Source organism: Aotus nancymaae, unplaced genomic scaffold (genome assembly GCF_030222135.1).
Source record: "Aotus nancymaae isolate 86718 unplaced genomic scaffold, 86718_ANA_hifiasm-v0.15.2.pri h1tg000028l, whole genome shotgun sequence".
Taxonomy (NCBI): Eukaryota; Metazoa; Chordata; class Mammalia; order Primates; family Aotidae; genus Aotus; species Aotus nancymaae.
In genome coordinates, this window is record NW_026988441.1 from 40,517,308 (window position 1) to 40,539,293 (window position 21,986).

The following is a 21,986-nucleotide window of genomic DNA, read 5'->3' on the forward strand; positions in this document are numbered from 1 at the left end:
CTCTTCAGCGGTGTCAGAATCCTTCCACCTCTCCCGGCCTCGGTTTCCCGTGTGTCAGATGCAGCTGTCGGGCGTGGCTGCCTTGTCAGGCTGGTGGGATTCTGCGTGGGGAGAGCTCGGTCGGCACCTGGTGCAGATGTTTGCTGTTGCAGCCGTGCGTAACACCTCACCCAAGGGCTTAACCTCAGGGGCTGGTGCAGCGGGTCATCACCTGGGGTCATCCTGCCCCTCCCCCTGGGGACTCTGGGCCATGTCTGGCGACATCTATGGTTGTTAGAACTGGGGGTGCCCCTGACATGAAGAGGGTGGAGGCCAGGGACGCCGCTCAGCACCCTGCAGTGCCTAGGACGGCCCCAACCCAGAGAAGGATCCAGTCCTAACGTCCACAGTGCTGAGGCGGAGATCCTGGTTTGCATGGGCTTTGGGGGTGCCTAGAGGCCCCCAAACTGTTTTCCTGTTGGTACGGTCATATCAAGAGAGAAGAGGTCTGGCCAGGTGCGGTGGCTCATGCCTGTAATCCCAGCACTTTGGGAGGCCGAGGTGGGTAGATCATGAGGTCAGGAGTTTGAGAACAGCCTGGCCAAATGGTGAAACCTCATCTCTACTAAAAATACAAAAATTAGCTGGGTGTGGTGGCACTCGCCTGTAATCCCAGCTCCTCGGGAGGCTGAGGCAGGAGAATCACTTGAACCTCAGAGGTGGAGGTTGCAGTGAGCCGAGATTGTGCTGTTGCACTCCAGCCTGGTGACAGAGTGAGAGTGCATCTCGGCGGGAGCGGGAGAAGAGAAGAGGCCTGAGACAGGATCGTTCAGTGTGACCAGGGACAGGACTGTCCATCCTGGTCCATGCCAGGGAGGAACAGAGGCTGAGGGTCAGCGCCAGTGACCAACTGCGTGGTTCTGTGGATGCCGAGCCAGCCTTTCAGACCTTGGTAGTTGATGTTTACCGCGTTTTACCGAAGTCTTGGTCCATGACAGAGAGAAAAGAAAGGGTGAGCTCAGTCCTTCAGCACAGACGGTTTGAGAAGCTCCAGGTGCCGGACTGCTGTCCTTCTGGTCCAGCGTTGACCTAGTCCCCTGACCTTCTTTAGAGACCAGCAAACTGAGGCCCTGCAGGATGGCAGAGTTTGGAGAGGGCTCCAGCTGGTGTCTGTCACTGGGCAATGCTTTCGCAGCTAAAGGGATCTGCTGCTTCATTTTGCTTTTCTGGGACATAATTCACCTGCCACAAAACTCCCCCTTTGAAATGGTTGCAATTGAGTAAATTCTCTTCGGCATATTCACAGGGTTGTGAATTCTAGCACATTGCTATCATCCTGAAAGCAGGCCCTGTGCGCATCAGCTGTCACTCTCCATCCCTCCCCAGCCCCGGCGCCCACGCATCCCCTCCCTATCTCTCTGGGTCAGCTTGTCCTGGACATTTCATAGAAATGGGGTCACACACTGTGTGGCCTTTGGTGTCTGGCGTCTCTCACTGAGTATGACGTCCTCAAGGTGCACCCGTGCTGTGGCCTGTGTCGGAGCCTCCTTCCTTTTCTTGGCTGAACAATCCATCATACAGATTATTAACGCCCCTTTGGATGTAAGAAATGCAAGTAAGACAAAGGAATTTAAAACTGTAACTCCTTCTGTTCCAAAGAAGTCCACAGATAGCAGTTGAGGTATTTCTTTGAGAGACGCTGTCAGCACGGAAACGTGATGCCTGTTTCAGTTAGCCGTTGCTGTGTAACAAACCATCCCAAGACAGAGGCTTCAAGCAACTGTGTATTTGCTGGCGATTCTGTTATTTGGGTTGGGTTCAGCTGGGTGGTTCTTCTGCAGGTCGTACCTGGGGTTAATCCCACGGCTGTGGTCAGCAGTGGCAGGAGACTCAAGCTAGTCCTGCACTTGCCTGTCAGCCCTCAGCTGGGATGGCTGGGGCAGCTGGGGCCACCTGGGCTCTCTGCAGGGAGCCGGCCTCTGAGCATTCAAAGGCCCAGGTTCCCAGAGACGCAGTCAGAAGTGCCAGCCTTCCTCACGCCCGTCATCCCTTCCATCCCATTCTGTTGGTCAGAGCGAGTCACACCACTGCCAAGCATCGCAGCCGTCTGTGGCCAGCCACAGAAGCGCTTTCTGCAGTTTCCTGAGAGAAGATTGTCGCATGGACCGCCTCGGCCACCTGGTCCTGGGCTGAGCCTCACCGGAGCTGAGGATTGGCCCTGCCCACTCTGGTTCTCCAACTCAGCCTGTGCCGTGGAGTGCTGCTGCCCAGCCTGGCCTTCCTGGCAGGTCCCCCAAGGGCCTGTGGTCCCCATGGTTAGAGGCCTGCGCAGCGGGAGGACAGAGGACCTGTTGTTCTAGCAAATGAGGACTGAGCGTGAGCTCTGGCCCGGGGTTGCTTCCTGCTTGCGGGACTGCAGGACCCCGTGCCTCGGTGTCCTCACGCACTGAGTTGCTGTGTCACGGTGAGCCTGCACCTGTCCTGTGGCGCCTAGCAGTGGCCCTCTGGGCAGCAGCCCCATCCAGGGGCGCAGAGCAGTGAACAGCTGGGTGCCAAGGTGGCCATGTGGCCCGTGCTGGGTGCAGAGGTGGTTGTGTGGTCCCATGCCAGGTGCAGAGGTGACTGTAGCCAGGTGCAGAGGTGGCCTTGTGGCCGTATGTCGGGTGCAGAAGTGGCCATGTTCGGGTGCAGAGGTGGCCTTGTGGCTGTATGTTGGGTGCAGAAGTGGCCGTGTGTCGGGTGCAGAGGTGGTCTTGTGGCCCCGTGCTGGGTGCAGAGGTGGCCTTGTGGCCATGTGTCGGGTGCAGAGGCCACTGGCCTGTGGCCGTGTGGCTGTGTGTCGGGTGCAGAGGTGGCTTGTGGCCTTATGGAGAGTGGCAGTGCCTCAAGGGCTCGTGCTGGCTTTAGCCGCACTTTGCAGGCAAAGAGACCGAGGCTGAGAGAGAAGGCCCGGCATGCAGGTGGCCGATGAGATCCCCGTGCAGCAAGCACTCAGCACCGTGTGCTGCAGGCCTGGGTCGCTGCCGGGTCCTGTGACGGGGCTGGGAGAGGGGGCCTTCAGCCCGGGCGGAGCAAACCGCTCAGAGACGTGCAGGACTCATCTGAGGCCACACAGTGGGCGGCTGCAGCAGAGGCTGGCGTAGAGGCCCAGGGGCGTTGCTGCCCCTCGAGAGTGGGGAGCAGGAGAGATGAAACCCTGGCTGCCCCCCCACCCTGGCCAACATGCCCGAGGTGCCCCTGCCCGCCCGTCCCCGCTGGCAGCCATGGACTGAGGGGCCCACCTCCCGGCTCCACCGCACAGCTCGCCTTTCCTCCTCCGACTATTTTTAAAACCTAATTTCCTCGAAAACGGGGTGGCTCATGCAGCAGATAATTAGTCACGTCTCAGGCTGAGCAGCGCTCGGCTCATGGTGGCCCCTGATGGGGGTCACGGCAGGCTCCGTACCCGGGGTGGGCCTCACAGGAAGCAGGGATGGAGCGAAGATGGTGCCCAGCTGCGCACGCCCGGGCCGGGTGGTGGCTCCAAGACTGCCTCCTCCCCAGTTCCCTCTCCTCCACGGGATACCCGGCTCTGGCCTCTCCTTGCCAGCCCCTCCTGTCTGCCCTGGAAGCACCACATTTTCCCCAGGTCCCCTAACCCAGTGCCTCCCCCTCCCCCTCCTGCCCTGCCCCTGCCCCTGCCTGGGGCTTCAGTAGCCCCTCAGGCCCCCAGTGCACAGATGCTCCCAGCAGGGCTCGAGCCGGCCACCCCTCTCCTCTCCCCATTGTCAGCCGGCTCAGGTGAGTCGGGCAGATGAAGACATGGAGCCAAGGAGGGAAACTGAGGCAGGGGGCCCAGACACAACACAGGTGACTGTGAGGTTCCTGGTAAGGTCGGCAGAGCCGGGTCGGGAAGGCCTGACTACCTCCTCTTGGTCCCAGGCTAGTAGGGAGGCTGGGACAGGCTGGGCAGGGCGGACCCAGGGCACCTTCCTCCACCCAAGCACCTTGACTGCCCAGCACCCCAGCCACCAAGGAAAACAGCTGAGTCACTCCAGTGGGCATGGGGGGCTCAGTGGGGCGGTTTCGGGAGTAGAGTCAGGACTGTGGCGGCCCGAAGAGGCCTGGAATGGCCGCCCTGCCCGCCGCTGGCTTCCTGCCCTCTCCTTTCCTTCCCCCACACCCTAGACGCAAAACCTGAATTGTTCTGCGGGGCCGCCAACCCAAACGTCACGTCAGCCTCCAGCCCCTTCCGCCCCCAGCCCGGAGTGGCCCTCGTGGCCTGTCAGAGACCTGGGGGCGACCGGCCCTGTCCTCGGAAGGACAGAGAGGCAGCTCCCTGAGTCACCTCACTCGCTCCACCCCCGGCCCGCCCCCTCCTCCGGCCCCTGCGGTGAGCAGGTTGGTCCGCTGACCCCTCCAGGCCCCCCACCCCCTCTGCGCCCGCCCAGCCCTGCAGGGCTTCCAGGTGGCCCGAGGGGGGGACCCTTCCGCTGTTACATCCCTCCCACCCAGGGCTGGATCCTCACTGGAGAGGCGGGGGAGGGCCTGGGCTGCCTTCCTGTGAGGCCCACCCCTGAGTCCCAGGGACTGGGGGGCGCAGAGCAGCAGGCTGTGAACAGGCGTTTATTCTAGCCCTGCTCTGGAGGCCCGGAGCCCAGCTCCCGGTGTGGGCAGGGCTGCGCCCTCCAACTGGGAAGAAGTTCTCCCTACGCCTCCTCTGCTCCTGGTGCCTCGGGGCATCCTTGGTGTTTCTGGGCCTGGAGGAGCGGTTCCCGCCCCGCCTCCATCCCCAAGCGTCTTGGCCTCTCCGTGGGGCTTCTTATAAGGACAGCAGCCACCACGGATCTAGGCCCCGCCCTACTCCAGCACGACCTCATCTTACCCAATGACGTCAGCAATCTCTAAATAAGGTTGCCTGCTGAGATTCTTGGAGGGACGTGAATGTGGGGGCACGCTGTCCAATCCGGAGCCCCCAGGCAGGCATGGGGACTGACCGTGGCCACAGGCCTTACCAGCCTCTCGGTTGCAGCTCCCTCCCCGGCCTGCGCCTGCCCCCAGGCCTGACCCCGCAGAGTTCGCCACCCTGTGCCTTCACTGTGTCTGGCGGTTCTGACCCAGCTGCAGAGCAAAGCTGTGGCCCCACCCAGCTGTGTTCAGTTGCCTTCAGTGCCCGCGGGGACGTGTTTCAGACAGCAGGGCAGTCACCAGGGGACGCACACGTGGGTCTCCCGCGCACCCACCGAGAGCAGCGCGGTGCCCGTGGGGGCCAGGGTGCTGGCAGGGCTGAGAGGGCAGGGCATCGGCGACCCAGGCTGGGGTTTGACTTTGCCTCTGCTTCTGTGTGACCTGGGGTGGGTCAGCCCCTCCCTCTGTGCATCACCTTCCGAGTCTTAAAACAGGGACTCCCTCCCTCTCTGCACTCTCTGCTGACTCTAAGGTCTTGGCTTGGAAAGACTTGATGTCTCTCGGGGAAATTCTCCCGTCCCCTCTCCCAAGTCCACACCCAGCCGGGCTTACACCCTTTCGGACTCTGCACCCACCTCCTCACCTGTCTGCACCTCCCTGAGCCTCACCTGGTTGGCCCCTCACGGGTCCTGGGCTCCCCTGCACACCTCGGCTGGCCTGGAAGCCAGGGCCCCACCAGTTCCAGCTCACTGCTGCCCAGCCCAGAGCAGGGAGCCGGCCAGAGGGTCATGCCCCGGGAGCAGGGCACGCCAGCTTCTAATAAGCCCATGTGAGGGGCTGCCCCCCTACCCCAGCTGGAAGACTTCCGTCAGCCTCACCTCCCGACCCTCAGCCTCCTCTAGGAAGGGAGAATGGAGTGAGAAGAGGCTGGCAGCGCTGGGCACCCCATCACTGTGTTACTGAAAAGAATTCATGTCCATGCCCTGGGCCCCGGGTGGTGCCAGCATCGGAATCTCACAGGGAGTCGCTTCCCTTCGCCGGCTGCCTTCAGGTGAGCCTGGAGGATGCTGTGTAACCCGTGCAGCAGCGCCGCCGCCTCAGCCCCCTCGTGACCTTTGTGCCGTTCCCTGGGCCTGGAACTCCCTCCCGCTCCCCACTGCGTCTTTGTTCTGCAATGAGCCCAGACACGACCTGTCCAGGAAGCCTCCCTTGCTGATCCACACCCCACCTGTCACCCCACATCAAGCACCTGGCCCTGCACCCACCTCTACTGACTGTGAGCCCCTTGAGGGTGAAACCGGGTCTGGCCTGGTCCCACATGGTGGACACCAGCGTGTGCGTTCCCTGCAGTCACCGAGATCGACTCCTACCTCAGGGCTCTGGGGCGGGCATCCGACCTCAGAATGGGACCTCACCAAGCTAAAGTCAAGCTGTGGGATAGGGCTGGGCCCACCAGAGACTGCAGGGGAGAATTTCCATTTCCGCCTCTCCCAGCGCCTAGGGGCGCCTGCTCCAGTCTGTCCGTTGGCCCGGGGCCCTTCCTCCCCCTTCACAGCCACCTCACAGCCTCTTCCAGTCTCTGACTCTCCCCGCTTCTCTCGTGAGGACCCCGTGAGGACATCGGGGGCCCGGGTCCCCCAGGATCACTCCGCACCGCCCTCCGGTCTCAGGGCCCTTATCACAGCTGTAGAGTCTGTTTCACGATCAAGGCAGGCGAGTCCTGGGGGCGCGTGTTCTGCCCACAACAACTCTGAGCAGAAGACCCTCCATGGAAGCCCACTGTCCAGACAAGGACCCCGGGGCCCCACTGCCAGGAGCCGGGGTTAGGAACATGGTCCTGGGTCCCAGGTGCCTAGTCTCGCCTGTCCCTCATCCCAGCCTCCTGGCGTGGAGGGAGGCGCTCGCGGCTCAGCCAGGGCCCAGGCGTTGGCTCAACCCAGCAGGCCCCTGACCTCTCTGGAGCTTTGTCCTGCACCCCGCTGCAGGCACTGACTGGAGGCTGTGGGCCCAGGAGCCAGGGCAGGGCTGGGCGCTCCTCACAGGCTCCCTTATCCTTCCACAAATCTCTCCCTGGAGACGGGTAGGTTGGGCGCCAGCCCTGGGGACCCCTAGCCAGCTCCCACTGACTGCAGCCGCTCGGGGTCTGGGCCCTCCCCAACTCCAGCCTGCTCTCGCCCCCTCTCCCGAGCTGGCACCTGATTTCCCCGTGACCGAGCCTTTCCTGTCGCCTGCCTCCGGGGAAGTGGGGCTTGATAGTTCAGAGCTGCTCGGTTAGTGACTGCTCAGAACCTGATGTGTGGGCGTGAAGGGGTCAGAGCAGGGGAGGTTTCCTCCCCACCTCCCCTCTCCTCCTCCAGCCAGGTCCAAGCCCCAGGCCCTCTGCTGGGTGCCGAGCCTGGGCCTCGCCAGCTGCTCACCTCCCTGAGGCTGCAAATTCTCTCCCCTGCTCTAAGCCCCAGTGGCCCTGACCGGGGTGACCGTGGCAGGTCCCAGCGGCCCCCAGCCTCATCACATCCCTCCCAGCACACTCAGTCTGCGTCTTCTCTGACTGTGTACCCTTGAGACAGGCCCCACGCAGAGTTACACACACCAGGCCTAGGGTCCAGGAGGTGGGCGGGGGGCTGGGCCCGGGGCTCCCAGGGGTCACCAGGCCTGGTCTGATATCTCGCTTGTCTCTCCTGCAGGTTTGGCTCAGAAGAAGGCAGCCCCGACAGAGGTGAGTGTCTGAAGGAGACGAAGGGCCTGGGGTCCCCACCCTGACCCGCTTCCTCCCTACACGCAGAGAAGCTGTGTGGCCTGGGGGGCTCCCTGCATCTCTCAGGCCCCGGACGCCATCCAGTGTCCACAGGAGGAGGGACACGGGGTCCACGCCAACCATGTCTTGAGTAGTCAGGGTGAAATTCTGCGATGGAAGAGGGCTCTGCATCTGAGGGGCCGCACCCCCAGTGGCGGGGGTGCTGGTCAGGGCCGCAGGGGTGGGAAGGGCTCGTCTGGGTTCCCGGCCACGTGGGGCCAGGACTCTGGGGGCTGGGTGGGGGAGGAGAGAGCAGCTCACGCAGGGGGACTGGGGGCAGGAATGGAGGAGCAGGCCGGAGGGTCAGACGCTGCCCAGAGGGCAATGCCCAAGGCTACCAGCTCCACCCACACCCTCAGCGTCTGAGTCACACGGCGGCGTTCGCACAGTCCCTTCCCTGTCATGTCATTGCTGCTGTCTCCTCCGGAGAGCTCTCTGCACAGTGGACCTGCCTTAGCAGCTTCTGCCAGCCCCGTGGCATGGAGTGGCCTTCTTCCCAGCACCTGTGTGCGCAGGTGGTGTGGGCCATTCCCCGAGGGCACGCTAGCTGCTGCGTCTCCCCGTCTCCCCACATGCAGCCCGCAGGGTACCTGTTCACGAGTCCCGTTCCCAGGAACGGTCCCCAGGGCACTTGTCCCACCTGGGCTGCCCTTGGGCCCTGCGTCCATATCCTGAGCCGTTCAGACTTTGTCTACCTAGCCTGGGACCCTGGAATCCTTCCTCGGAGTACCCACTGCCCGGGGGCATCAGGGAGGGCGGCACAGGTGGCTGGATGCCTTCCTGGGGAGAGCCTGCCCCCTGGCGGCTGCCCGGGAGAATGCACAGAACACGACAGCAGCATCAGCTGCCAGGGGCGGGCAGGGCAGGTGTCAGGGCTGCTGGAGCGTCACTGGGGCCGATGGCTGTGGGATGGGGTCTGGCTGAGGGGAGCAGTGGGGGTGCTGGCCGATGTAGGGCCCCTGGGATCTCCGAAGAAACATAGTGGCGCTCCTTAAGTGTCGGTGCCTGGCAGGGCCATTCTCCCTGGCTGGCCTCTGTGTCCCTTCAGACTCCCATGGCCCCTCCTCACATCCTCCCTTGAGGGCAGCTGCTGAGATGCCTGTGCTGCCTGGCAGCCTGCAGGAGCTGGCCTGACCCTGACCATCTCCCTCAGGGGCCAGATGCTCTTCTCGGTCTTCCAGCCTAGGGAGCTCACTAGGCTGTCCTGTCCCCTGGGGACACTGGGCGGTGGGACATCTGTGGTTGTCACAGCTGGGGGGTGCTTCCAGCATGGAGCAGGTGGAGGCCAGGGATGCTGCTCAGCACCCTGCAGTGCCAGGGCAGCTCCACCCCAGAGAGCAGTCCGGCCCCAGTGTCCACAGCACCTGGGGGAGACCCTGAAGTTAGGGGCTGGGGCCGTCCAGTCCTCCTGCCCTTCTGGAGGAGCCAGAGGTCTGCCCCTCGGAGTGAGCGCTTCTGAGTGTCCAGCAGGGACACTGAGGGGCCCCAGCCAGCCCGTTAGGTGCCTGCAAGTGAGGTTTCTCCTGCTGCACCTCGGAGTTGCCCGGACCTGCCCCTGCCCTGCGCGCCCCTGCTGGGCCCAGCAACTAAACCCTTTCTTCCCAGGGTTTCAGAGTGTGCCCTGCTCAGGTGGGGGTGCTCCTCATGAAGTTAACGCTTCCTGCTTCCTCTGCCCAGGCCCTGTCCATGACGGCACAGCCGGGCCCTGGCCACGGGAAGAAGTTGGGCCATCGAGGTGTGGACGCATCCGGCGAAACCACCTACAAGAAGGTTCCTCGGCTCCCCTTAGCTGGCTGGGGGAAGCGGGAGGGAGCAGAGGGGAGGGGGTTCCCACGGGTACCACGGATGGGGTCCATCACCCCGACACACATCAGGGTCTGCACAGGGACAGGCTCTGGAGTCCTCAGACCTGGGTGAGGCCCCAGTGTTTGCTGTCCTTGCCTGGCGGCCGGGCAGCATGCTCTGTGACTCGGCCTGGCTGCAACCCCTACCTGGCTCTGAGTGTCAGAAACCTTGGCAGTGCCTAGGCTCTCAGCCCTGGTGAGGGAGAGGGGTTACGGGTCCCACCACCGCCTCAGCTGGTGGATGGGACGCTCGGGGGTGGCCTGGCTCACACCGTGTTGGCAGGAAGCCTGACCCCCACTCTGTTCCCATCCATGCCTAGGTCCTGTCTGTTTAAAAAAATACCTGCTTTACTGAGATGTGATTCACATACTGTAAAATTCGCCCTTTAAAGTGTTCAGTACATGACTTTTAGTACATTCGCAGAGTTGCGCAGCCGTCACCTCTAATTCCAGAACATTCCATCAGCTCAAATAGCAGCCCTGTCCCCATTAGCAGTCATTCCCCATCCCGACTCCCAGCCCCGGCACGCGCGCATCCCTCTCCCGCCTCTGTGGATGGGCCTGTCCCGGACCTTTCGTAGAATCGGAATCACACGCTGTGTGGCTTTCTGCGTCTGGCGTCTCACTGAGCATGGCGTCCTCAGGGTTCAGTGGTTCTGGGGCCCACGTCAGAGCCTCACTCCTGTTCACGGCCGAGTCGTGTTCAGGCGCCTGGGAGCCCGTGCTGCGCCTGCCCTTCGCTGCGTCTTGGACGCTGGGGTGGTTCACACGCCTGGCTGTTGTGCACTGTGCTGCTGAGGACACGTGTGTGCGTCTGTGTGGATACGTGTGTTGGTCGGTCTTGGGCAGACACCCAGGAGTGGAATTGCCAAGGCACCTGTAACTCCATGTCTCCCTTTGAGAACCTCCCAGACGGTTTCCACAGCAGCTGTTCCGATTTCCAGTCCCAGCAGCGCTGCCCGAGGTCCCGGCGTCCCCACGTCCTCGCCAGCACTTGGGGTTGTTCTCTGATTCTGGTGTCCTCGTGGGTGTGAGGTGGCGTCTCTTCATGGTGTTCATGTTTTGGTTTGTTTGTAGAAACAGGGTTTCGCTATGTTGCCCAGGCTGGTCTCAAACTCCCAGGCTCAGACGATCCTTCCAGCCCGGCCTGCGGGAGCCACGGCACACGGCCCGGCCTCCGGGAGCCACGGCGCACGGCCCGTCTGTGGTTTCATTTGCTTTCCTTGGTGCCCGGTGACAGTGAGCGTCTTTGCAGGCTCGGCCGTTTGTATGTCATTTCTGGGCACACGTCTGTTGTGTCTGTGGCATCTTGAGAAGGTGACCGTGCAGGCCACACCTGGAGTGTGACTTAGGAAGGAGGCTGGCTGAGCCTGGGCAGTGGCAGAAACCAACTGCCCACCATCCTCCCTACCGCCTCGCACCCGCGACGGGGGCTCGGGAGACCTGGATCAGAGACTGGAGGGCTGAGGTGGCTTCCCAGGGCTGACAAGAGCACACAGCGAGAATAATGCCAATGATGCAGATGATAAAGTAGCAGCAGCTGGCTGGGCTCGGTGGCTCATGCCTGGAGTCCCAGCACTGTGGGAGGCCAAGGCGGGGGGATCAGCTGAGGTCAGGAGTTCAAGACCAGCCTGGCCAACGTGGTGAAACCCCATCTCTACTAAAAATACAAACATTAGGCCGGGCGCGGTGGCTCACGCCTGTAATCCCAGCACTTTGGGAGGCCGAGGCGGGTGGATCACGAGGTCAAGAGATCGAGACCATCCTGGTCAACAAGGCGAAACCCCGTCTCTACTAAAAATACAAAAAATTAGCTGGGCACGGTGGCGCGTGCCTGTAATCCCAGCTACTCAGGAGGCTGAGGCAGGAGAATTGCCTGAACCCAGGAGAAATTAGCTGGGCACAGTGGCGCGTGCCTGTAATCCCAGCTACTCAGGAGGCTGAGGCCGGAGAATTGCCTGAACCCAGGAGGCGGAGGTTGCAGTGAGCCGAGATCGCGCCATTGCACTCCAGCCTGGGTAACAAGAGCGAAACTCCGTCTCAAAAAAAAAAAAAAAAAAAAAAAATACAAACATTATTCAGGTGTGGTGGTATGTGCTTGTAGTCCCAGCTACTCGGGAGGCTGAGGCAGGAGAATCGCTTGAACCCGGGTGGCGGAGGTTGCAGTGAGCCGAGATCGCACCACTGCACTCCAGCCTGGGTGACAGAGCAAGACTCTGCCTCAAAAATATAAAAAATTAAGTAAAAATAATTATAACAGCTGCTGACACCACATCCCCCAGAGGGCCAGAACCATTGTGCCCATCCCTGTCCACAGGCAGGGAACCTGAGGCACCGAGCAGCCGTGTGGGTTGCCCAGTGTGACCACATGTATTACATAGAAAGCAGCTAGCAGGAACCCGTGTCTGCAGACATGAAAGTGATCTGGCATCACGTTGTGAACGATACCCCCTAAAAAGAAACCCTGACAGTGAATCGACCCTTGCTAAGTTGGAGCTATTTCATACTGTGAGAACCTTCTAGAACCTAGCTAGCCAACAGGACTGTAGGGCTGAGTGAAACGGGGTGGAAGTCATGGCCGAGCCCTGTACTGGCTGTGTGGCCCGAGGGAGGGTGACTCCACCTTCCGGCCCAGTGTCCACAGCTCAGCAGCTATAGGACAGATGTTCCGGGGGCCACTGGTGGGATGTTGGCAGGTGACGGGTCCCAAGCTGCAGCTGAACACAGTCTCCACCCCCTGGTGTGCACAAAGTGGGTACAGGGCGAGGCGGGGAGCGGCCGGGGGTGACGCTCTGGTCTCCCCGCAGACCACCTCCTCCACCCTGAAGGGCGCCATCCAGTTGGGCATCGGCTACACCGTGGGCCACCTGAGCTCCAAGCCCGAGCGGGACGTGCTCATGCAGGACTTCTATGTGGTGGAGAGCATCTTCTTCCCCAGGTAGGCTGGGCCCCAGAGCCTCAGGGCTCGCCTGGCACATGCGCGGCTCTGAGGTAGAGCGGCCTGTCCTGAGTGCCCTTCTGCACTGGAAACAGCTCCCGGCCCCTCCTGGCGCCTCCTTGCCCTTGAGCTCTGGCCCTCTGTCCTTCAGGATGTTCATTTGCTGCTCAATCAGAGACCTGATGTAAAGGCACTTTAAGAGCAGGAAAAAGAAAAGATCGAGGTTAGCTCTTCTGCAATCCTCAGATGCCGGTAGGCAGTGCAGGGCTGGTCAGGAGGCACCTTGGTGTTGGGATCCTGGGTTCCTTCTGGTCACCTGACACCAGCATTCTCAGTATACAGCTCTGTGACCAGTGGTCCCAGGTGGCTGCCCAGGCTCCTGCCATCACGGCTTCATTCCAGCCACAGGAGGAATGAGGAGGAGGAGAACAACATAGCCCTTCCCTTTAGGACATAACCACAGTGTTCCTGCTCCACTCATGTCTCGTCGGCTGAGTGCAGTCACATGACCACACCTAGCTGCAGGAGAGGCTGGGCGGCGTGGTCTCACTCTTGGCGGCCATGTGCCTGGCCAACACTGTGGGCCCTGTCGTTAATGAGAGCAGGGAGGGTGGCTACTGGGGGACGGTCCCATCAGGAACCCCATGTTGCTTGTGGGATTGGGCCGTTTCACGGAAGCCCTGGAGCCAAGCTGCTAGAGGCAGTAGGAGGGGCCGTGGTGGGAGTCGGGGAGAGGTGCCCAACCCCTCCCCACAGACTTCCTCCCGTTTTTCCTCCACAGTGAAGGCAGCAACCTCACCCCTGCCCACCACTTCCAGGACTTCCGCTTCAAGACCTACGCGCCCGTCGCCTTCCGCTACTTCCGGGAGCTCTTCGGGATCCGGCCGGACGATTACTTGGTAAGCGTATTCACTGCCGCGGGCTTCCTGTCTTCCAACAGAACGTGCTTGGGGTCTCGGAGGGCCTGTGGGTCAGGCGTTGGGGGGCAGCCTCCCTGGGTTCCTTGCGTAGGGTTACAGTCGGGTTCAGAACCGGGGTCTCCTAGAGACTCACCTGGGAAAGGGGGAAGGATCAGCCTCCAAGCTCGCATCACTGGCGGCAGCAGGACTCCGTCCTGGCTGCCGTGGGCTGGGAGCCTCCATTCCTCGCCACGTGGGCCTCACTGTCAAGCAAGCGAGGGCATGCACTCCCCAAACAGATGGTACAGTCTTCTGCAGCCTGGCGCCAGAGTGACCGACCCAAGCTTATGGTTAGAACAAGTCCCTGGGACCTGGGCGCCCCTGGGGACCAGCTTCGTTGGACCTCCCAAGCTCTAGCTGTGGCTTGATGTTTTCGAGTCAGAAAAGTCAAAATCTAGGCCAACCCCTTTGACCTAGCAGCCCATTACCAGGGCTCCTAAACCACGCGTGTGGAGGGCGGCGCTCACCGCGGCGGCTTTGGAGCTCGTGGGCACCGGCACCACTTCTGAAGGCTCTGGGTGGCGTTTCCCAAGCCTGCCCGGTCACTTGGAGAACTTCGTATCAGGGAAAACGTGAGCTCTGTAGCCAAGTGCAGTTTGCTTTCTGGTTGTCGCAACGTCTCGGTGACGGGGGCTGGGGGCCCGTGGCTCTCCGATCCTACCCTCACCTGCGCAGCCGGTTCCTTGTGCCTTTGGGGGTTGGTTGGCGACTGCGCGTGTTTGGTTTGTCTCAGTCTGTGGGAAGCCTGGGTCCTCACCCGAGACTGCGCTCTTCCAGGAGAACCAGCCTCTGCTCCAGCCAGGGATGTGTGTGATCCTCGGGAACCCCAGCCCTGTTCAGGTGCCCGGGAGTCACCATGCCCCTGGGTCGTGTCACCAAGGCCCAGCCTCCCTTCAGTGTCCCAGCGGCTTGCCTGAGCTGGGCGGGACAGTGGGGAGTGAGAACAGCCCAAGGTTTGTGCGTAGAAATGGCCCTCAGGCGACCTGGATGCTACACTCCTGGCCTGTGAGGCTGCCGGGAGCGGAAGGCGGCAGCCGGGCTCTTAGCAGAGATGGCGCCAGTGTCCATTAGCGGGAGCGGATGGATAAAAGCTGAACTGGGGCCATCTGGGGCTCACCTAGAATCCAGTAAGACCGAGTTCTGGGGCCTCAGCTGGGTGTGCACCCATGGCATCAGGGGACCAGCCTGGTGTTGGTGACCCCTGATCCTTCTGCTCATCTCAGGGCATGAGAATTCTCCTGGGCCCCAGTGCTAAGCAGGCGACAGCCCTGGCGTCTGTCCAGGCTGTGGTGTGAGTGGCCGTGCGCCGGCGGTGGGAGGACGGGCTGGTGTGCGTGTGGCCGTCCCCAGGGCCCCTGAACCTGAGTGGGGACAGGTGAGGCTGGGGGAATGTGGGCTTGCCAGTGCTTCTCTGATGAGAAAGCTGAGGTCACTGTTCCCTCTGGTTAGTGGTGGTGGCCCCAGCAAGGCCCTCAGCTCAGGACAGCCAGGAAGGAGAAGGTGGAGGTGGGACGCAAGGTGGGGCTCAGGCCTGCCCAGCGGTCGGCCAGGGGTGGAGAGGAGGACGAGGTCAGCAGCGTGGCTGCAGAGAGCCCCGGCCCGACCTAGGAGCCTGTGGGGGCTTGTCCTGGCCCTGCCTGGCTCCGAAACCCATGCCTGGGGCTGTGTCTCCCCGGCAGCTGAGGCCCATGAAGGCTGCAGCCCCACCAGCCTGCACCCAAGGGCAACTGCCATTAGCGTGTGGCTCCGGAATTTCCCTGTCATTGGTGTTCTTTGTGCAAAGCTCAGCGTGCCCATTCCACAGCGTTTTCCGCTCTGCAGATGAGATCAGCCTCTCCCTCCTGCCACTGCGGAGAAGCAGCAGGGATTTGTGCCTCGGGGGTGTACTCTGGCTGCTGGGGGCTTCCCCGCTCCATGTCACCCAGGGCTCGGCGGTGTCCCCTGGCCTCCCAGCCCCAGGAGAGACCTGCCCTTGCCCCATGCCACCACGCCTGTGTCGGGGAGGCTGGAGGGCATCCTGCCGTGGCAGGGAGGGTGGAGGAGCCACGTGGGCCCTGTGTTTCCTGTGGATATTTGTGGCTCGTGGCTGTGGGCGGCGAAAGGCAGACAGATGGCCGGCTGAGTGACAGCAGTGGCCTAGACAACTCTCCCTGCAGCCTCAGAGCCCCCCATGGCTCACACCCTGCGCTGTCACTCCCAGCCAGGCATGGCAGAAGCAGCGTCAGTGGCTGTTCTGAGCCACCGAGGGGGACAGGGCTGTTGGTGACTCTGCAGAATCCAGCCTGTATTGACCGGCGTGTAATAACTGATGACGCCATTCCCTGGCCCAAGACCACCCTGCACAGTGGAGTGGCGATGGGGCGGTGACTCGAGCCCCAGGAGAGATGGGAGCGTTCCCAGGCCCTGGGCCTAAAGTAACCTCATGTTTCCTGGCTCCTCTGGCCCCCAAGCATATCCACATGTCAGAGTATGTGTGGAGCTGGAGACCCAGCTCGCGCCCAAGCCTTTTCCAAAGGTGGTGCCCCTCACTTGCTGGGGCTCCTTTTGAAACAGTCTTGTGCTGTTGCCCAGGCTGAAGGGCAGTGGCACTATCACAGCTCACAGCAGCCTCAACCTCCTGGGCTCCAGCAATCCTCCCACCTCAGCCTCCCAAGGTACTGGGATTACAAAGTGCTGGGTGAACCACCGTGCCTGGCCTCCCCTGGCTTCCGCTCGCCACCATCCCTAACTCTGGGGAACACCCCCGACCTGCTTAGCACAGCAGCGTTCTTCCCAGTGGGGCCGGCAGCACTCAGCACTCAGAGACCACCCTTCCGTCATTCGGCAGATCCGGCCCCAGCATTGACCCTGGGTGGACCTGGCTTGCTTCGCTGATGGGGAGCTCGCTGTCACCTTATCCGTGTAGACCAATGGCGGCCACTTAGGATTTTACAGGACGTGACCCAGATGGCCTTAGCCCCAAGAGCATTTTGTTGGTTCTGTACCTGAAAGACACAGGGTAGCGCCCATGGGCCTCATCTTCACTCTCGTCCTTAACAAATAGAGCACCTGCCATGTGTCAGTGACATACAAAACCCTCCGCCTCCACAGACCTACTGCCTAATGGCTGGCAGAGGGCTGGGGGAAGAGAGGCAGTGAGCACATCGTGAAACAAACAGCAGGGGCTGAGAACAAGGGGCAGAGAGATGGGGAGGAAGGGCTTGAACTGCCAGGGGCCAGAGTGAGGACTGCCCATCAGAGATGCAGCTCCCATCCCAGAGGTTACTTCTTGGACCAGTGTGGCTGCTGGGGTTCCCGCCATCACAGCATCTCAGGAGGGAAATCGGTGGGAAGAAGAGAAGGGCAAATACGCAGGTGCACCAGCTGCCTGTCGCCCTTCTGGGGAGCCTTACCTGAGTCCCACCCCATAGCTTCTGCATACGCTTCATGGGGCAGAGCTGGCGTTGTGGCCACACCAAGCTGCAGGGGTGCTGGGAGCACGTCTTAGCCACACCCGTTGGCACCCCCATATGATCAGGTGTTTGCTCCTAAGGAGAGCGAGAGGCAGCCTGGGGAAGTGCCCTAGCGGGCCGGCCCTCGGGCTGCAGAGTTGGCTCGGCTCAGGCACCATACCTTGCTGGCTGGCCTCAGGCAAGTCACGACCCCTCTCCGAACGTCTGTTTCCTCATCTGTAAAATGCAGGGACAAGTCAGGTCCAGGGGCTGTCGGCAGACCGGGAGCAGTGCCTCTGTGTGTCCGGCAGCCTCGGGTCACTGACCGACCTCCCCTGCTTCCAGTACTCCCTGTGCAACGAGCCGCTGATCGAGCTGTCCAACCCGGGCGCCAGCGGCTCCCTCTTCTACGTCACCAGCGATGACGAGTTCATCATCAAGACCGTCATGCACAAGGAGGCCGAGTTCCTGCAGAAGCTGCTCCCCGGATACTACATGGTGCGCGCCCGCCCCCAACTGCCCCCGCCCCCTTCTCCCGGCTGGCAGGAGCAGCAAGGCTAGGGCGAGCAGGCATCCTTGGGGCACAGCAAGAGGCACCTGGGGACTCACCCTCGGGGTCCCCCGTCAGGCTCCTCCAGCACCAGTGTTCAGGAGCCGCCTTGTCTTTCTCCTGTGGCCACATGCCCCCAGGGCCGTCCCTGGGCAGGGCTGGGTGGGCACTGGCCCCTGCCTGGCTCCCCACCCCCACCTTGCCAACACCCCCTATGAGCTGTGGGTTAGGGTTAGGGCAGCCCGTGGGCCGCGTCTCTCAGATGCCATGGAGGCCCAAGTGGCCCAAGGGTGACTCAGAGGGTTGCAGAGGAGGGGACGGGCCGCCAGCTGGTGCCCCACAAAAGACCAGCTGCTCAGGTGGACGTGAGACAGCTCCATCTGGCCCATTCCTCATCCCGCGTGACTCACAGAAAGGGCGCATCAGGCCCTGGGATGGGGAGCAGGAGCCGGTGGCGGCCACTGTGTGTTCCTGGGCCTGGGACTTGGGTACTTGCCCAGACAGGGTGGGTGCCTCCCATGTGGCCAGGTCACAGCTGCTGCCAGGCCCCTCTGGGCAGCATAGCCTGTGACTCAGTTTCCCCTTTGAGGCCTCCTCCATCACTCTGTGTGATGCTTACAGTGGGGCCCAGGCTCCCTAGATCAGGCTCAGCAAACTCAGTCTGTCAAGGCCCAGAAAGTGAGTTTTTTTGGCTCTGCGAGGCAGTGGTCTGTGACTCCAGGGCTCAGCTCTGCCTGGGTGGCACCGAGCCACCGTGACCACACGAGAATGGACGGGCGCAGCCCTGTGCTCATGAGCGTTATTCATGGACCAAGAAGTGCGAATTCCGTATCACTTTCACATGTTGCAGACTATTTTTATTTCTCCACTTTTTATTTATTTATTTTATTTTATTATTTTTATTTTTATATTTTTGAAACGGAGTCTTGCTCTATTGCCAGGCTGGAGTGCAGTGGTGTGATCTCAGCTCACTGTAACCTCTGCCTCCCGGGTTCAAGCAATTCTCCTGCCTCAGCCTCCTGAGTAGCTGGGACCACAGGCGCATGCCACCACGCCCGGCTAATTTTTTGTATTTTTAGTAGAGACGGAGTTTCACTGTGTTAGCCAGGATGGTCTTGATCTCCTGACCTCGTGATCCACCTGCCTTGGCCTCCCAAAGTGCTGGGATTACGGGTGTGAGCCACCGCGCCTGGCCTTTCCACTTTTTAAAACTGAAAAAATGATTCTCAGCTCACAGCCCCACAAAAATAGGTGGCAGCTGGGTTCCGCCGGGGGCTGGAGTTCGCAGAACCTCCCCAGGCTGGTGCCTGAGGCCTCGCCCCCGACTCCTGTCCCTGTGGGTCTGACCCGGCCCTGACACCCGGGCAGCATCCCCCTAGGTTCGTCATAGAGAGGCTCTGGGCAGGGGAGCTGTGGCCTCACCTGGACAACCCTGTGTCACCCAGTGCCAGCTTGGGGTCTACAGGGCGGCGTGGGCCCCAGACCCTGCCTGTGCCTGCAGACCCGGATGTGGAGTGAAAGTCCAAGCTGATCAGTCCAAAACAGGCAGAGCATAGAGACTGGGCGCACGCCTGTGGTCCTGGCACTTCGGGAGGCTGAGGTGGGGGGATGGCTTGAGTCCTGGAGCTCGAGGCTGCAGTGAACTGTGATCGCACCATGCACACCAGACTGGATGACAGAGCTCCACCCTGTCTCAAGAAAATGTGTGTGTGTGTATGTGTATGTGTATGGTTGTGTGTATGTGTGTGTGTGTGGTGTGTGGTGTGTGTATGTGTGTGGTGTATATGTGTGTATGTGTGTTCTGTATGTGTGGTATATGTGTGTTGTGTGTGTATGTGTGTTGTGTAGGTGTGTATATGTGTGTGTGCTCACGTGGTGTGTGTACGCGCGTGGTGTGTGTACGTGTATATGTGTGTGGTGTGTGTGTATGTGCGTGTATATGTATGTGGGTGCGTGCGGTGTGTGTACGTGTATATGTGTATATGTGGTGTATGTGTATATGTATGTGTGTGTGTGCGTGCGTGGTGTGTGTACGTGTGTGTGCGCGCGCACATATTTTAGAATAGACAGAGCATCACTTTTCTGGCCTCCAGGCCTCTCAGCAGGCGAGCCCAGCCAGGGCGACATCCTGTGGGCAGGCAGGGAGTGTGGAAGCCTCTGGTGGATCAGAAGCGCCTCGGGGCCTGGCTCTGTAGAAACAGACCCTCCTGGAGCTCACAGTTGGATGGGGAGATCCCGAGACCCATGAGAGTAGGGCGCTGTGGGAAGGCCAGGTGGGTACCTGCAGAGGGAGGAGGGGGTCCCTGAGGACTTCTGAGGAGAGAGGGGGCTGGCCAGGGGCATCCACGAGTCCCCTGAGGCAGAGGCCAGCTCCGCCCATCCCGAGAGTCTGTGGCCCGGCTGCCCCCGAGACTTGCCCTCTCCTCCCGCAGAACCTCAACCAGAACCCGCGGACGCTGCTGCCCAAGTTCTATGGGCTGTACTGCGTGCAGTCGGGGGGCAAGAACATCCGCGTGGTAGTCATGAATAACATCCTGCCGCGCGTGGTCAAGATGCACCTCAAGTTCGACCTCAAGGGCTCCACCTATAAGCGGCGCGCCAGCAGGAAGGAGAAGGAGAAGAGCTTCCCCACCTACAAGGACCTGGACTTCATGCAGGACATGCCCGAGGGGCTCCTGCTGGACGCTGACACCTTCAGCGCCCTGGTGAAGACGCTGCAGCGGGACTGCCTGGTGAGGCTGTGGCCCGGGCGGGCATGGGAGCACGGGAGTGCGGGACTGCCTGGGGAGGGTGCCGGGCTGAGGCCCGCCTGCCCCGAAGTCCAGGGTAGGCCCCACACCAACGTGGGATCCGGAAGCAGCTCAAGCTTTATGGCCTTAGCCTAAGATGTGGTTGGACACAGGGGCCCCTGCCTGGGATCCCAGCACTTTGCGAGGTGGGCAGATGGCTTGAGCCCAGGGGTTCAAGACCAGCATGGGCAAGATTGTGAGACCCCATCTCCCAAAGAAAACACAAAACAAAACACCTCTCCAGACCCAGCCCTTGGGGGTCGGGAGTGACTGCACTGCTAAGAAGTGGTTCCTCTGGAGATGACATGGTGACAGTGGTACAGAGTCCCCCTGAACCCCCAGAGAAGAGAACCCAGCCTTCGGATGCTGTGGCCACAAGCCCAGAGCTTCCTGGCCAGCCATGAAAACTTGCTGTGCCTTAGTTTCCTCGCCTATGCAATGGGAGGACCGCCTGCCCTGCAGGCTGCGGTGAGGGCACCTGTCTGTCCGGTAGGGAGTCTGGCTCCTGTCCCCGTGGAGCCCGCAGCGGCTCTTCCTCTGCCTGTGTGAGCTCTGTTGTCCCTGCCCTACCCTCGCAGCTAAGGCATGCAGCCAGCCTGTCGGGAGCAGAGCCTGGAACCTCCCAGCTCCTGCACTCCACCCAGACCCCCTGCTGACCACCCCCAGCTGCCTGACCCCTTTGATAACTTGCTTGCTTAAATTTTTTTAAAAGTTTAAATTAAAAAAAGAGAACTTAACCCACACCCCTGGAAAACTGCCCAGACCACTCGGGCCTCAAGGCTACCCTGGGCATCCACACACCTGGGTGTCAGCTGTTGGGCCAGGCACATCCTCGCCCATGGGCCCTGGTCAGGCATAGGCCCGGCCCCCTGTCTCTCAGGAAGGAGCAAAGCCAGGAAGGAAAGTCCCCGTCCCAGCACCCGAGGAAACCTGCTAGGAGGCCGGAAGCCCTCACTCTGGCCCGCTTTGAGGCCGCTGTGTGACCATGGCCCTCAGGGCCATTGTGGGGGGTGGAGCCAGCTGACTGCATGTTTGTGCCCCACCCTTCAGGTGCTGGAAAGTTTTAAGATCATGGACTACAGCCTGCTGCTGGGTGTGCACAACATCGACCAGCACGAGCGCGAGCGGCAGGCGCAGGGCGCGCAGAGCACCTCGGACGAGAAGCGGCCCGTGGGCCAGAAGGCGCTCTACTCCACGGCCATGGAGTCCATCCAGGGCGGCGCCGCGCGCGGGGAGGCCATTGAGTCGGACGACACGTAGGTGGGCGGGGGGGCCTCCGGACCCCTCCCGCTTCCCTTCCCTGCGGGCTCCAGCCCCTCAGACCCCCGCCCCCTTCCCCATCCCAAGTGTGGAAGCAGGCAGGGAGGGTTGGCGAGGGTGTCATGGGTGACAGATGGACTGAGAGTCTGGGAGCCTGGCGTCGGTGCCCCGGAGCGAAGCCAGGCTGTGGTGCCTGCCACAGGCTGAGCGCAGGGTTCGGGGCCTGGTCTGGAAATGGCAGAGTGGCACTTCCATTTGCCCATGACTGGGCCGAGGCCACTGGCCATCCACAGGAATGAGACTGAGATGGCATTTCCCCGTGGCCCTGAGAGGGGTCCACGTGCCGCCTGTGTAGAGCAGAGCCTCAAAGGTGTGGAGGATGCATGGGAGGCCCGAGGCACCGGGCGAGGCGGCACCCTCAGCAGGACACAGCCCACGAAGCGGAGGGGCTGCAAACTTTGATTCCACCCAGATCAAAGCGGCTGCTGGCCGGGCGCAGTTTCACACCTGTCATTTCAGCACTTGCCAAGGTGGGAAGATTGCTTCAGCCCAGGA

At 61.6% G+C, this 21,986-nt stretch overlaps 1 protein-coding gene across 7 annotated transcripts in view; it reads left to right on the plus strand.

The window, feature by feature from the left end:
* The window catches only part of PIP5K1C (phosphatidylinositol-4-phosphate 5-kinase type 1 gamma), an 81,672-nt gene that overhangs the window by 36,175 nt on the left and 23,511 nt on the right, over window positions 1-21,986 (plus strand). For all 7 annotated transcript variants that reach the window (XM_021676614.2, XM_064382090.1, XM_064382091.1 and 4 more), the window contains exons 2-8: window positions 7,551-7,582; window positions 9,338-9,430; window positions 12,312-12,442; window positions 13,224-13,341; window positions 17,178-17,330; window positions 19,815-20,114; window positions 21,222-21,427. In XM_021676614.2, coding sequence (XP_021532289.1) covers window positions 9,347-9,430; window positions 12,312-12,442; window positions 13,224-13,341; window positions 17,178-17,330; window positions 19,815-20,114; window positions 21,222-21,427 — 992 coding nt within the window. In that variant the 5' untranslated portion in view covers window positions 7,551-7,582; window positions 9,338-9,346. The remainder of the gene's footprint in view (window positions 1-7,550; window positions 7,583-9,337; window positions 9,431-12,311; window positions 12,443-13,223; window positions 13,342-17,177; window positions 17,331-19,814; window positions 20,115-21,221; window positions 21,428-21,986) is intronic.